Consider the following 16,183-nt stretch of genomic DNA (forward strand, 5'->3'; position numbering starts at 1 on the left):
GGGTTCCTCTGTAATGGTATTTCCGAAATATCATTAAAACTTTTGTGCACAACATGCTTGTGCGTTTCACAAGAGTCCATAAGCTTTATGTTACATGCAATATTTAATTTGTATAAGTGACTTACTTTTTTTTGCATTTCTTATTACCCATGTTATTGTATATCCTATATCTAGAGTTTTTAACACTATATTCTAACTTCTTTAGTAAGCTTATTCTTGTTTTTTATATTGTTCACATTGATATTTGTCATTGCTTACATATTTTCTATATGGTTGTCTTAATTGTTGTAGTGGACAATAATAATTATTTTCTATGTTTACTGCTAATACATACATACTACAAATCTGTAACCTGTTTAGTTAAACCACACTCTTGCATGTATTCATGTATTCAAGATGCATGTATTCCTGATAGCTTTCATTCTCTGTTCTTTCTGAAATTAAAACCAGTCAGTATAGTATAACAGTCTTTCACGTTCAATAGCTGCCAAGGCTCAGTGGCTGTTGTGTTCTGTCATTGAAGTCACAGGTTTCTTTCCTGGAGGAATTCTGATGGGGCGGAATGTGAAATTGCTCGTGTACGCTGTCCTGGGTGCATGTTGGAGAACCTCAGGTGGTCAAACTGAATTTAGAGCCCCCCCATTATGGCGTCTCTCATAACCTCTGAATTTCTTTATATTGTTGAACCGCACCATTCATTCATTTTCATTTTTATTGTTCACTGTGTTAGCACACTGGAGGAACGTGCCCAGCGCCTGTTCAACTCCAAGGGCAAACAGATCAGTGAGCTGGACCCTTCCCTCTTTGCCAAGTCGAAGCCAGGACGGAACAAGGACACCGAGAAGCAGAAGGAGATTGCAACCCTTGAGGCACAGCTGTACCGCTTTGCCGAAATCCTTTCGGTAAGTTGCCCTTGCATGGCCAGAGCTGTTGCCAGCACGATTTAGTTAAAATGATCCATCTGCACGAAAAAAACACGAATGAGACCCACTGTTAGGAGTTTTGACTGGCGAAGTACAGTCATTCAAACCTATTTTCATTCAGTTGACAAAACGCTTGATTACCATCAGACTTCTCTAGCTTCTCTTGAATTTGAGGCCTAAACTGCACCAGTGCTTCTATGTCAAGCGCGCAGTCACGGACACTGTAGATATGAGAACTCTTTTTCTATCAATGCAATCGAAGCGTGACTTGTACACTAGTCACCTGACTGTTGACTGTGACATGCTTACTTACTCTTGCAAGTTGCCTAATTTGCAGCCTCAAATTAAATCTATTTTTTAAAATGTACCGAGCACTTGCAAGGCCAGTAATGTTCTTCCGAGTTAGAACTGGCATTATTATTTACAGACAGCACATGGCTCTTCCAAATCTATGTGAAAGAGACGCTAAAGGAAAATATGAAGCGATGTTTGACCGATAATTATTCATCCAGAAGTACACCATCGTTTTCTTTATACAAATACAGTCGAACCCACTTATAACGATGCTGATTTTAGCAATTTATCGGATATAACAATGAGCAACATTGGTGCACCGTCACCTTTTGGATGTTTTCTATAGTAAAATAAACCACTTACTAAAATGCTGCCATGCTGCATTATCGGTTATAACAATTAAATCTGGCTACTGGTTGTGTGCCTCAAAAGCAAAGAAACACAAATGAATGCACAGCACACCTTCGTCGCATTGCATCGCGGCCCTCGCATGTCCCTCTCCCACCTCCCTTCTACCTTTTTGCCAACGTTGGAGAGATGGAAGGGAGAGGTTTGACAACGGCATGCCGTGTGGATGCGCGGCACAAAGGGGTGGGTGTGGCGAAGCGGCTTGCTTCTTTTTTTCTATTTCTGAGCTTCGGTGCTCCTTTTCTTTTCAGCAGAGACACACAGTAGCCAGGTTTAATTGCTATAGCAAATAATCCGGCTTGCGACTATTGCAGTAGATGAGTTACTTTACCATAGAACACACGACAGTGCAGAATTAGGCGAAGTACTGGGAAGGCGGGAGATGAAAATTCAAGATGATGAGCAAAACTAGAACAAGTTAAAAGCGGGAGCCAACATTTTGACCAGTGGACTTGTCTTTGAAGAAGACAGTGGGGTAGCTGCTCATTGTTACATCTGAGTATTGCTAAAACAGGTCATGCTATAAGTATGTTCAACGGTACTTTTTTCTGTCTACTTAAAATCTTTGGATGTTTGTCCACTTTGCTTTCTTTGTGCAACGTGGTTATAACGATTATCGGTTATAACTTTAGGATTATTTTAGCATTTGACTATTGCTAGAAGTGAGTCTGACAGTATATGACTGTCGCGTATAAAATTTCCACTGACGATTCCACTGCTGCTCCGCAATTACAGTTGCCTGTGCCAAAACAGATGACTTGAAGTAATCGCCATATGACCTGCCTCTCTGCCGCTGTCTTTGAATCGGCCACAGCTGATGTCACTTGAGCGTACTATAGTCTAAAGAAGGGGGTGCCACACAATTTTCCATTATGATATTTTTCTCGCTTACAAAAGCTCCATTCTTGCTATGAACGACGAATTTATTACAGATGCCTAGTCTTTCAATCTAGCTTCACTTAATAATTTCTTTTAGTGTCCCTTTAGTGTATCTACCAGTCTGCCCATTATACACTTTACCGCAGAACAACGGAATGCAGTACGTAACACACATAATGTGTGACGGGAAAGTACTCGTGTGTTGCATGATGCAGCCATTTTCATTAAACTGGGGAACCTTTGCCTTAATGGGGAAGAGCAGAACAAAGACTGCCTAACTTCTGCCAAAATGAAAATGCAACCTGTACACTGTATTGTTCTTGAACATTTTTCTTCCCCATGTGATAACTTGTGCATGTTTGAAATGGTAACTAATTTGGGACCATGCTTTTGTGTATTGGCTGTGTCACTGTCTTCGGCTTCAGCTTTTAGTCTAACTGCAATTTCATGCTTGCCCAGCTTGCAGTTCTTCTACAATATTTTGGCAATCTTTCACAACTTGCAGGAGCAGAGGCAGGCCACCAAAGAAAATGTACAGCGTAAACAGGCCCGGACTGTTGGAGAGCGTGAAGAGTCAGACAATGAGATCAGCGAGAGCGAGTCTGAAGACGAGGACAATGATGTCATCTACAATCCCAAAAACTTGCCACTTGGCTGGGATGGGAAGGTAAATACAATGAAACTTCGTTAATACGTACAGTGAAACCCCGGTTATACGGCCCGGGTTTTACGACGGATTAGCGCAGTCCCGGTGAAGTCCCCATAGAAGCAATGCATTAAACACCCTGGTTATCCGATGCAATTTTACGCCTGACCCGCGTTATACGACGACCCTTGCGAAGCGTGGGACGGAACGGCGGACGAAAGAAAAGTGCCGCAGGTCTCTTTTCTCGCTCCGTCTCTCCGCATGCGGAGCGCTTGACACCGCTCCACCGGTTCACTCCGGCGCAGCTTTCTTCCCTGCCTCATCTGATCGTTCGTTTCTCTCTCCCTCACCAGCAGCTGCCCGCGATGCCCGCTGTGCTGAAATAGCGGCTTTTCTTCTCCACAATCACTTTCTCCCTCTCTTCTCGACGGCGTCGCTTCTCGTCGCATTGGGGAAGCGTTTCTCTCCTTCCAGTTTCCCAGCAGCAGATCGCCAACAAGGTAGCGCAGGGAGGCTTAGGTATATCACACGTGTTCTTCCTCATAAACCTAGCGACCAGCATTCAGCGGAGATGTTGAGTTGCGTGGAGTAACGCGATGCACGATGCCCCGAAATTGGACAGTTCTGTCGCTTGGCGATAAGCTGAATATTATCGAGCAAACTGCAAAGCGGCATGGAGCCACGAAAGCCAGCATTGCCCGGGACCTTAAGATGCCCGAATCTTCGCTTAAGACGATCCTGGCAAGCAAAGCGGTGATATTGCAGAATGCCAACAAGTTCGAGCTCAAGCGGAAAGCGGCAAAAGAAGGACAGCATGAGAAGTTAGAAAAAGTTCTCGTCAAGTGACTGCATCAAGCACGGAGCTCTGCAATCAATGCTGACGGCGCTGTTCTAAAAGAAAAGGCGGACCTTGTGGCAATGCGTCTAGGCATCGACGACTTTCAGGCATCGAATGGGTGGCTGGATCACTTTAAAAAATGAAACAGGATTGTGTACAGCCGCTCCTGCGGAGATTGCACTTCCGTGGACATTTCAACGGTGAACGACTGGATGGAGTCGCTGCCGGAGATGATTGCTGCATACAAGCCCTGCGACGTTTTCAACGCCGATGAGAGCGGTATTTTTTACCCTATGCAGCTCGAGCAAACCCTTGTGTTTAAGGGTGACAGCTGTCATGGTGGCAAGCGTAGTAAAGAGCGTGTGACGGCACTAGTCTGTGCTAACGAGGACAGTTCCGAGAGGCTGTCCGTGCTCGTTGTTGGAAAGTTTGCAAAGCCACGGTGCTTTAATTAAGAACTTGAAGACGCTGCTGTGCAGCTACAACTTCAACAAAAAGGCTTGGATGACGTCTTCGCTCTTCAGCAATTTATTGCAGCAGCTGGATAACAAAATGGGTGCTACGGTGAGGAAAATATTGCTTTTCGTGAACAACGCACCATGCCACTCACCTGATACGTCCAACCTGAGGAACAGAAAGGCGACGCCATGCATGTTATTGCCAGTTCGTGGAACGCAGTGTCGCAAAGCACAATCGCCAACTCGTTCAAGCACTGTGGCTTTAAGCGAGAGACTACCTTCTCTCTTGGGGACGCCACAACCTTGATGCCGCTCAAGGCCAATGCAGGCTTTGCCGACGATGATTTCGAGGGTTTAGACCTCACCATGACCTTCGCCGAGTACGTGAAGGCCGACGACAATGTTGCGATCTGTGGCGAGGTGTCGCTGGATGATGCCATCGAGGAGGCTTTGCCTAATGCCAACACCGCTGCGACATCGGACGAAGACAACGACGCTGCCACAGATGCTGTGGCTGTGCCTACCACGTTTGCCGAGGTGCTACAGCACATAGACAGTATCCGGAACTTCATCTGTTCACGCGACGCCACAGAGGATTTCCTTTTGGACGTTGCCCAACTCGAGCGAAAGCTCTTGGTTCACGGATCAAACAAGGTCCAAAAGAAACTTACCGACTTTTTTTAAAGTTCACGTCGGCTGGCGGGAATTGCGGGAGTAGGCAGTGGAGTGCCGTAAAGGTTCGTTTGAATAAAGCATGAGTGGTACCTGTACTGCAGCATTAATTGCTATCGCATTTACTTTTTTGGTAATTTGAATTTCCAAGCCCTGCATAGTATGTTAGTAGTTTACATTGAAGTTTCACGTAAATCCGTCGCGTGACATAAGTAGTATATTTATGGCCATAATTTATATTTGGATTTTACGACACTTTTTCGTGGTCTCGAGAAAGTCGTATAATTGGGGTTCCACTCTACCTGGTGGGAATGTGGCATAACTATGTGTGGTTCGTCGATGTTCGGTCTATAGTTGGTGGTCGGACTTGGCAAGGAAAACATTCTCTCCCTCCCTCTCTTTTTCATTCGCTCTCATTCGTTTGGGCTGTTCATTTACATTGCCACTTATCGTTGATAATTTCTGCACAGTTTTTTGGAACTCTGCTCAGGAGCTCATAAAGAACCTGACTAAGCACTGACCAGTTAGCTAGAACATACCAGCAGCACGAAACTGCTGCTGTTCTCCCAGGCACATTGTAACGTTCATATCGCAACAACTCCCTATACCTTTGGGATACTCGGTCCCATGCTGATATGAGGCGGCAGCGCCACTTCCACCACTGGCGGTTGCCGGATATCCAACTGGAAATAATTCACAAAGAAAACACTGCCTCCATAACGTCACTGATGAGTTCAGAGAGTAGCGGGAAAGGGTATGCTGCCGGGAGGAGGATGTTTGCTGCGAAGCCCTCCTTTACCACTTTGCATGCAAGTGGGCACGAACAAGCAATTAGAATAAAATATTTATATAACAAACCGTCGTTAACTACCAATATTCGCAGGTAATATATTACATTTCATCATTTCATGAAAGTAGTTGCTTTGAAATTGCTAACTTGTGGTTATGTTTAGGTCTGCGGTTCATCTAGTCCACAGAAGTAGTGGGGGCTAGTATAAAGAAAATAACTTCCTGGCAGCATCAATCGTTAATTTTGTTTGTGTGTTGTGAAGCGGATCAACTAAAGCTGGCTAATTTCTCAGTCAGCCAAAACTCAACACAAGTAAATGTGGAACGTTTTTGTTTTTATTCACACATTCCGTACTGGAAGAAGACTGACCTACATGCAGTGCGAAAGCGTCAGTCTGCAGAAACAATTTTTATTCACGCCTGAAATTTGTACACAAAGAGCGAACACAGATTCCAGATGATTCAAACCAATGCGAAAATTAGCCATCGGTATCACGTATGTTATGACGGCGACACATTTTGTGGCTTACAGAAAGAAGGTAGAGTTCAATACATGTATTTAATTGGCAGTATGAGAAGTAAGGACCCACAAAATTTTAAACTGGCTACATGCATCTGCATGAACAGGAAGTACCCTATATGTAATTGCTCTTATTACTTGAACTACATGTCGAAAGACGGGGCATATTTCTATAGCGCTTACATGTGCATATAATCTGCCTGTTGTCATACTTTGCATCATATTCATTTACAGTAAAACCTCAATATATAGAACATGGGTATATCAAATTATTGCATATATAGAACACTTTCTATATCACCTGCAAAATCACATGCAATTTTAATTTTTATTTTTGAATAGGGTCGGACGTAAAATGGATATATTGAACTCCGCCACCCCAGGCCAGTGCGCTCTGTTGATGGGCGGTGAGCTTTCCCGCAATACCTTCGAAGATAGCGGTGGCACGATGGGCGTTCCCGACTGCGGCACACTATGGCTGCAAACATCAATCGTGCTGAGGGCGCCATTTGAACATAGCGGCATACGTGAATGTAGCCCTTCAGTACAAGTATTTCACCGACAGCATGCAAATGGGCTGTCATCATGACGAATGGGTCGAGCGACACTGCTCCTATGTCATTCCACTGAGGCTTGCACAGAACGGGTTTACTCATGCAATATGAATACCTACTCGGAAAATAAAGTGAAATACTTGTGCTTACCAGCTGTCATTAGGAAACCTGAAAAACTTTGCAGAAATGGAATTCCCAGTGTTAGAACAGCACAGACCCACGCAACGCATGTGAGGCCCCGATTTAGCCATCTTTGTCTAATGCTTGGTGGACCTGGTTCCCTGCGTCTTCCATTCGTTGCACGTCTGATTGAGCTTCTGTGTCTTATCTTTCCCATCTTCATACTTGGGATGACAACTGAAGCAGGTGACTAAGCGCAATCCGACTTTTGATATCGCTGAGCGAGTGGCAAGGGCGAGCAGAGGCAAGCTCGACTGACGCACGAAGACTACCACTGCTGGCACTTTGTCCGATTTAAAATTCACAAGAAGAGAAATAAAAAATTAAGTTAGCATATCTAGCAACCGCTTGGAGCGGAGATGTTCCTTGAAACCGAAACTAGCATTCGCCTTCTGGGGGTTGCCTTCACCACTTGTTCACACATTTATCAGTGTCTGAATTGTTTTCTGTTATGTTCAAGGAATTGCCTAAATTGCGAGTAAGAACGTTTTTTGCCACATTTTTATATTTTTTTGTGTACTTTTGTGCCATTATTGCATATTTATTGTCTTTCATGAGTACATATCACTGTTCCTATATTCAATTTCTCAGTTTACTTTGTTTTTAATGTGTTGCTGTTCTGCCATTAGTATGTCTTTAAGCTCACTTGTATATCTGTTTCATTTACATATTTGGTTTTATCACCCGATTTCTTGTATTGTTGTAGCTTTTGTATAATATAGTTCGTTCACTTTTCATTTTATCAACCCTTTCGAGGACCTTTATAGTTATTCGGAAATAAATAAGGGTTTAAAGCGTTGCATAATGCCGGTTTCCGAAATTCAGCTTTGAAGCAATGCAGCGGTGCTACACAGTCAAGCATATACAATATATTGTGGTGAAGCATATCAAAAGTGTAAAGGGGCCGCTGTCGCGGGACGTAAAATGTGTTCCTTAATTATACACGCACGCACCCACCACTTCCTGTCACAGTGCGAGCACCGAGGTGCCTTATAAATGTACCAGCAGGCCTTGAAAGCTATTTCGGATGTGGCTGGTGGCGATTTGAAGCCCTTGAGGGCAGTTAAAGGCATGCATTCTGTTTTTTTCTGCTGCCCAATTTTTTAGGCGGTTTTGCAGTCCCTGGTGAGTCCAAAAAATTAGATGTTGACTGTATGAATCTTTCTATATAAATCTTTCTATTCACAGTGCTAAGTCCTGTGTTTTCTTTCTTCAGTCCTGTTTTCTGTGCAATGGAGGCTCTTGGTTCATTGTGTTCACCTTCAGCCTTAATTTTGCATGGTGATTCATTATAAGAGTGTAATGTTTGAATCTTTCTGTGACATTACATTTGATACTTGCATATGACTCGCATTTTGCTTTAGACTTGGCTCACATGCAACTTGTATGAAAGTTCAGAGTTCTGCTGTGAATTATAATTGTGTGTTTGGTGATCGTTTTTTCTAGCCCATACCTTATTGGCTGTACAAGTTGCATGGTTTGAACATCAGCTACACATGTGAGATCTGTGGCAACTTCATCTACCGAGGGCCTAAGGCTTTCCAAAGGCATTTTGCTGTAAGTGTGTGCATGTGATTTGGCAAGGGTGGATTGAACTGAGCATGAAATCTGTTTTCTTTATATAAACCACTTCTTCTTTTTTTCTTTTTATGGGGTTTTGCGTGCCAAAACCACTTTCTGATTAAGAGGCACGCTGTAGTGGAGGACTCTAGAAATTTTGACCACCTGGGGTTCTTTAATGTGCACCTAAATCTAAGTACACGGGGGTTTTCGCATTTTGCCGCCATCGAAATGCATCTGCCATGGCCACAATTCGATCCTGTGGCCTCGTGCTCAGCAGACCAACACCATAGCCACTGAGCAACCATGGCGGTTCTTTACATAGACCACTCACTACAGTCAGAGTTGTCATGGATCGGAAGTGAAAGTATAAAACATCTGAAAAGTTTGATTTATCACTTTTCATTCAATCAGAAATTCTGCTTTTATACGTGAAAAAGAAAGACGCGACGTAAATTGGATCGGAAGACAGTTTAAAAGTACATCACCTGTGTGAATAGTGGCTCGAGAAATTTTTCTTTGTACTTCATGACCTCCTATTTGATTTAAAGTATGAGGACACTCTTGAAATACCAGTTTTCCTCAAAATGTTTTTTTTTTATGTACCGTATTTACTCGCATAATGATCGCACTCGCGTAATGATCGCACCTCTGAATTTTGTCATCAAAATGCAATTTTTTTTATTTCCGTGTAATGATTGCACCCCGAACTTGCTACAGCGATAAGTCGTGTGCCAAGTCTAGCTAATAATGATCACGCTTACCATCTGTCGAATGCTATGTGAACGACTCTTCAAGACAAACCAAGCGGTCTGCACGCACCAAACATTCTTAAGTAGATGCCTCATTTCATTACTTTCATGACTTTCTGCACTTCCATGACAAAAAAAAAAAGCTGCGACCAAACCCGCCTTTATTATGTGTAGTTTTTATAATGGTTGTGGTCAACAACAAAAAAGGTGCCTTTCGATTCTTCTCATCTGCACTCGTGGGCACGCAAAAATCGCGAGCGGCAACGATAGTAGCCACGTTTACACTGATACGTTAAATGTGTACCCTATTCACACGCCGACGCTTGTAACACAGCTAAGATATTCAGCCATCTTAGCGGAAACGTGCCATATTAGGATAGCAGGGAAGACAGATGCCGCAGTTTCCACAGCATGCCGGACATGTGTTTCTATGTCACTGGCAGCTAAGCATGCCCATCTGTTTCTGTCCCCTCAAAGTGGACATGGCTACGTTATTGCCACAAACTTTCCAATATTAACGATATTATTCATTACTGATACGGAAGAAACTGTTTCAATGCACGTAATGTACTCATGAGAAGAAAAAAAAAATCGCGTTCGGCTTGCTCCGTTGGCCGCCATTTTTACAAAAAAGTGCGATCCTTATGCGAGTAAATACGGTATCTATGTAAACATACACACCCCTCTAAAGCTCTTGCAAACAGAATAATTGTTCTACAGTGTGCCTTTTAAAAGCTACAGGCTAATTGTAGCATGAACTGTACTTTGTGTAACCGAAACTGACAAATTTTGCTTTTACTTTTTTTGCTTTCCTTTTTTTTGAATAATAATAATATGCAAGTTAAGTATTATTTTTTGCTTACATGAATTATATGTGAAAAATGCAAAATTTCACAATATTTATGTCATATATTTCTTAAAGCTCGCTTAAGGTTGCACTTCAACAATCCCGATTTGGCAATACCCGTGCAATGGAATACCCGTAGGGATCGTCCACTTTCCAGAAGTGCTGGGAATCAAATCGGATGGAAGCATTTACTGGTCAGCAGCCGTGATAAGCAAGAGATAGTCAGAGTATTGATGGAAAAAAGTGAGGGAAGAGATTAATAGAACCGTAGTTGTTACAGGCACAGATTACTGTGCAATATATAAATAAAAATTTTAATCAAGAAAGAAAAGGTCGAGGAAAGGTTGGCAAAATGCTAGAATGCAATAGATGTAAGAACTCATTAGTTTAAGTAGGCTAGCTGACTATTTGTTAATGCGCTCCACCCTGTTTATTGGAATGCCAATCAAAATCATAATAAACATCTTTGACAAAGTATTCCAAAAAATGTGAGCCTGCCAAACCTTGAGTTCAGCCTCTTTGATGCTATCTGCCGCTTAAACTGCAGAAACCTTTAGATACCTTGAGGCAAATTGGAATTGAACCTGGTAAATTCATTTTGAAAGCTTGCCATGTTGAAGGACCACTTTCTTCTCATGAAGGCATTGTGCCAGTTGTCCGATGGAACAAAGTAACACAGAAAAAAAATTGTGACCTGATAAACGAGTGAAACATGGCGAGGGTGCTCTAGGAGAGCGTTGTTACGAGTCGAGAGAGTATTAGTCATCTGGCACATTGCTTTCATGCATATATTGCAACTTATAAGCTTTATTCTTGTTCCTCACAAAACAAAAATTTGTTGATTTTTGTGCTACGCCATCATTTATAGACATTTACTCAATGAAAAATTTCTCTTGACACTTTGCAGGCAGTTTTGCTATATATCAAGGCATTTAATGAACTAGGATTCTAATATTTATTGTATGGCCAGTTCTCTCAGAGTATTGCCTTGTGAAAAGGCAGCTTTTCTGTGTGTTTTTGGTTTTTCATGGATAATTTCCCAAATATACATCACATGTATTTTATTCTATTTCATTGCACAGACGATAGGTAACCGTGTATACAAACCAAAGCATTTTGGGCTAGAGCAATTGGTTTTAAACGTACAAACGCTCGCATGAGAGGCATATTTTGGAATTTTTAAAGAAAAGCAATAAGTTAAATAATTCTTTATCAGAACTTTAAAGGCATATTTAGCACTAAACGGTCTTACTAACAAGGGAGCAGTACCATAATTTTATCTACAAAAATGAGAATATTTGTCTGCAAAGTGTCTTCATATCTTAAAGCTGCTGGCCATCACAGATGAGAGGGTATTCCTAAGCAAGTCATTACCCTAATATGCTGGCTAACAAGGAGACGTAATATAGTTTCATATTACTGTGCCAACAAAAAGTTGAAAATTGCTGTTTATACGCTGTCTGTGGTGAACCAACTACTGAAGCATCGCACCTTCTTGAGGAAAAATCCGAAAATATTCCAGTTTTCAAGTTGCAAGTTCCCTTCAAATTCCTTTCTATTGCCGCCCAGCATTGAAGCCAAGACAAACAATGTTGCGTAATGCAGTTAAGAAAATTGATCTGGCCTAGCTTTGCTCTCTTAACATTGCGCACTGGAAAGTTGTGTGTCATGTTTCATAGGTCAATGAAACATTGGTAATGTCTGTGCAAACATGAAGCTGAAGGCTTGAAGGGATCAATAGTGGTTAAATAAAATATGTCTCTGGAAACAACATTTCATGAGAGGGATGAGGAAAAGTCCTCTTGTTGAAATGCTGGTGCCATCTCTTGTTCGGCCGCTGTTAATTGGTAGTTTCTATGTTACAAGCTTTGCCTGCAAGAAAGCATACCTGCCAACTCTCCTTATCTTTTCATAAACTTTACGAACTCTTGCTCGTTTTACAATATTATGAATGTTGCATGCAGACAAATTTCCTTTGTCGGTCCTTGTCTCTATACACCACCCAAAAGGTGGTGTTGCACTGTAGTATTTTTGGAAGTCTTCTGATAGTGAAAGGATGCAGGAGAGTACTTGCTTTAATGCTTTAAGCGAGTTTATGATTACAAGTTCCTGAAGCAGGCGAAATGATCAGCACCTAAGTTGCCTCAGAAGTTGCTGTGATCAAAAAAAAAAAAAAAAGAAAAATGTGTTGCTTGTCAAATCTTCAATAAAGTGTGCATGTATCCCTGAAATGATGTGTGTTTGGGGCAAGCTTTATGCCTGAATGTCTATATCTTTGTATGTGCATATAAAATAGAACCTAATTCATATGTTATGAAAAATAAAGAAAGGTGAGAAAAAATGCACTAACTGGGAAAACGTATAATTTGAGGAAACTAAAAAATTTCACGGACTCAACTGTAGTTGACATCTGTGTAATGCGAAGCATTGTGGCACGGGATGCTAATGCGCGCCACGCTGGTGGCGCTCCTGCGGCCTGAGGCATGTTTTATTGTTTTCCAATTGGGTACTGTTTTAGGATGGTGATACCAAAACAAAATGAAGTTGGTGGGCGATGCTGGATTCTGCCAAAACGAAATGTGGTGCTCATATCGTGACGCCTGCAGCAGGGAATTGCGACACATTTGGGTTATCGCCTACTAAAGTGTGCAGTATGCTTCAGTGGCACTTCGCCCAAGGCGCTGTAAAACAGATAGGTGAAGATGCTTATCGCAAAAGGGTTGACGACTCGGGAGGAGATTTTCTGGTACTGGAATAAGGAACTGATTGTGCTCTGTCGTTTTCACTTGAGGAGGGCAGAGAAGTATTGCAGAGAAGCTGGTGTGGTGGTAGGCTACATATTGTTCTCAATTGCATGTGCCTCGTCTTGTTTACACGGGATCTAGTGGCCAGAAAATTTATCATATGATCGTAGCCTGCAGCAGGGAACGGCGGCGCCTTTGGGTTATCACCTATTAAACATACAGCACACTTCCAATGGCACCATGTGTGTGCTGTGAAACAGATAGGTGAAGATGCTTATCGCAATAGGTTTGGCGGCAATAGCTCTGAATGTAATGTGGCGTGCGACAAACCAGGAGGAGATTTGCTAGTACCCGAATAGGAAACTGACTGCATGCCGACACTCATGTGCACTTTTCGTGTGACACGGGCAGGCGAGTATGTACTGCTGTGAAGCTTCTGCGGAGGGAATCTGCTGTGCTCGATCGTGCACATGTCGTGCATTTTTCTTGTTTACATGGGACCTATTGCCCCATACGATTACAGTACGCCAATGTACTGAACATTGATGCCAAAAGAGTGTGTTTTCCAGAAATGTATGAACCGGTAAAAAAGTAAGCATAGCTCTCTTGAGTCATTTTGTGTGTTCTTGATAGTGAATGTTGGTGTCACGAAGTCATATGTAATGGTATCGTATCAATGAGGTTCTACTGTATGTGTAGTTTATGTGTACTGTTGGGTCTGTGCCATTTCAACGCTGTCATTGTCTTTCACTTTCTTTCACTCCATGCATTGTTTATTATGCCTTTTTGCTGCACACACCATTTAATTTGTTCTGTAGTGCATCACACTAAAGGCTCCAAGCTGTTTGTGGTGACGTATGCAATAAATAAAGTAATCTGCATGCTAACCACCCTCTCTCCCTTCGCTATAGCTGTAGTTTTCTTGAGATCTTGCACACATTAAAGTTCACAGCTTAGAAAGTATGTGAGAGATAAATTTTCAAATAAGCCTACCATCCAAATTTTGCACCCTTTGGATTTCATGTTTTCCAATGTGGAGCACGAAATTCAGTTTATACCGCTCACTCTAGAACTTCACTGACGATCCCACATCGTCGCTTTGATATCTCTTTGACATGTACCACAGTGAAACAGGCTCTTATGATTGAACTATGCTTTCACTTTCAGGAGTGGCGCCACGCTCATGGCATGCGATGCCTGGGGATCCCGAACACTGCTCATTTTGCAAATGTGACACAGATTGAAGATGCACTCACCTGTAAGTTTCTTGAGCACTCATGCCATGTTCTATGAGAATATACATCACACTGTCAAACAGCTTTCACTCACCAGCTTGCTATTTCAAATGTTAAGCCTAATATAATGTTATGAGACAATTACCTGGCATTAATTCGTGTGAAAGTGAAGAAGTGCACGTGTATCATGCGGGCTGATGTCGGATATGTGTTGGTGTTGTTGGTGATGTAAATAAATTTCTCTAGGAAGACATTGTTTCTACGTTTTATATAATTGTTTTCTATTTATAGTGACAGGAATTGCATTGCTGTTGCATGAGAACCTATTAATGCATTTGTTGCCCCAGTTAGACTGACACCAGAAGGTAGTGCAGCCCTTTAATAACCCATTTCATATATTGTGGCATACATTGCAAGTTTCTCACAGGGGCAGTGTATTTGCACACTGTAAGTGACTTGCGGAAATAAGATGCTCATTGCTTACAGCATACCTAAACTGTTGTGAAGCTGTTTCCTGTCTGTCTCACTGATGCTTACAAATTTCTTTGTAGTGTGGAACAAGCTCAAAGACGAAAAGTCAAAGGAAAGGTTTCAGGCGAGCACAGAGGTGAGGTGGTCTTGACCCACTATGTCACACAACTATTTTATTGTCACTTGACTTCTTTAGAGCATTGCCTTCATTGCATTCTTTTCTTTCTTCTTCGTTGATCTTTGTCCATGGTTCTCTGTACTTGATATTATGCATATAAATATTTTATGACATTCATGTATTTGTGGCTGAACTTGTGTATGATCAACTTTTGTATAAGTCACAAAAAAAATTGACTTCTTAAGTATCTTTGTTGCGCTATGCTACCCTTGCATGTAAGGGCAAACATATGGGTCTCCCTTTTGTCATTTCCAATTTGTGCTTCTTTCTCATATTCTTGTTTTCCTTATTAGGAGGAATATGAAGACACACAAGGCAATGTGGTCAACAAAAAGACCTTCGAGGACCTGAAACGCCAAGGGCTGTTGTGAGGTTGCCTCTACTTGTCTGGTTGAAAAGGACTTGTTCATTAGCACATTGTCATCATCCTGTTTGTGAGTCATGTTCAATGACAGATTAAAACTGGTCATAGATAATGTTATTTTTTTTATTTACAAACAGCAACACCACTTGAAAACAATGGTTGGAGTCAATTGTGGATACTCGGTTCAGTGCACATAGTAAAATAGCTACGATTCACTTTAGCTGTGCATCTTAGCCTCCTACTGACGCTTTTCCAATTGGTTTCTTGGGCACATAGACACCTTGAAAAACAGTGATAACAAAGTTAAACCACAGAAAGCACAACATTGGCACATGATATTTCAGGGCCCTATGAAACACATTGGTGATTATTCTAGAAGAATGCTAACTTCATCTTTTGCAATGGATGAGGAAGCAATAGCTTTTCCACAGATGTGTCCGTGTATTAATGAACGAGCATGTGTATTGTTCTACATACATCCCAGCAGAATAAATCACCTGTTTGACTCTGTTGCAGTCATACCATGTTAGATGGGATCCACCTACTGTTATCTACACTATGTTGTGTCAGTAAGGGAAGTCAGTGTAAGCAGTTATTCTGGATACACTACTGTCTCATCTGCTCACGGATGTTGAACTGGGGTGCCAATTGTGATGTATATTGGTTACTACCACACACCAGTGCTATGCTTGCCTAATTTATCTAGAATACATCAGAATTTTGCATTGTATGTGAGCATCCTGGAAAGAAAATTTAGTTGATAATCAGTAGATGGAAGAAGGGCCCCATCTGTTGGCAAGAAGCCGACTTCCTGAATTTCACAGGTGATAGAATATGGTGAAGTTTCATCCTGTAATAGGTAGCTCTGTAT

At 41.9% G+C, this 16,183-nt stretch overlaps 1 protein-coding gene across 1 annotated transcript in view; it reads left to right on the forward strand.

The window, feature by feature from the left end:
- noi (splicing factor 3a subunit 3 noi) overlaps positions 1 to 15,424 on the forward strand; it is a 32,949-nt gene extending 17,525 nt beyond the window's left edge. The window contains exons 12-17 of the mRNA XM_075696861.1: positions 731 to 902; positions 3,010 to 3,171; positions 8,608 to 8,718; positions 14,232 to 14,322; positions 14,851 to 14,906; positions 15,242 to 15,424. Coding sequence (XP_075552976.1) covers positions 731 to 902; positions 3,010 to 3,171; positions 8,608 to 8,718; positions 14,232 to 14,322; positions 14,851 to 14,906; positions 15,242 to 15,319 — 670 coding nt within the window. The 3' untranslated portion in view covers positions 15,320 to 15,424. The remainder of the gene's footprint in view (positions 1 to 730; positions 903 to 3,009; positions 3,172 to 8,607; positions 8,719 to 14,231; positions 14,323 to 14,850; positions 14,907 to 15,241) is intronic.
- The last annotated feature ends 759 nt before the right edge of the window (positions 15,425 to 16,183 follow it).

The sequence above is a fragment of the Dermacentor variabilis genome, chromosome 6 (assembly GCF_050947875.1).
Source record: "Dermacentor variabilis isolate Ectoservices chromosome 6, ASM5094787v1, whole genome shotgun sequence".
NCBI classification, from domain to species: Eukaryota; Metazoa; Arthropoda; class Arachnida; order Ixodida; family Ixodidae; genus Dermacentor; species Dermacentor variabilis.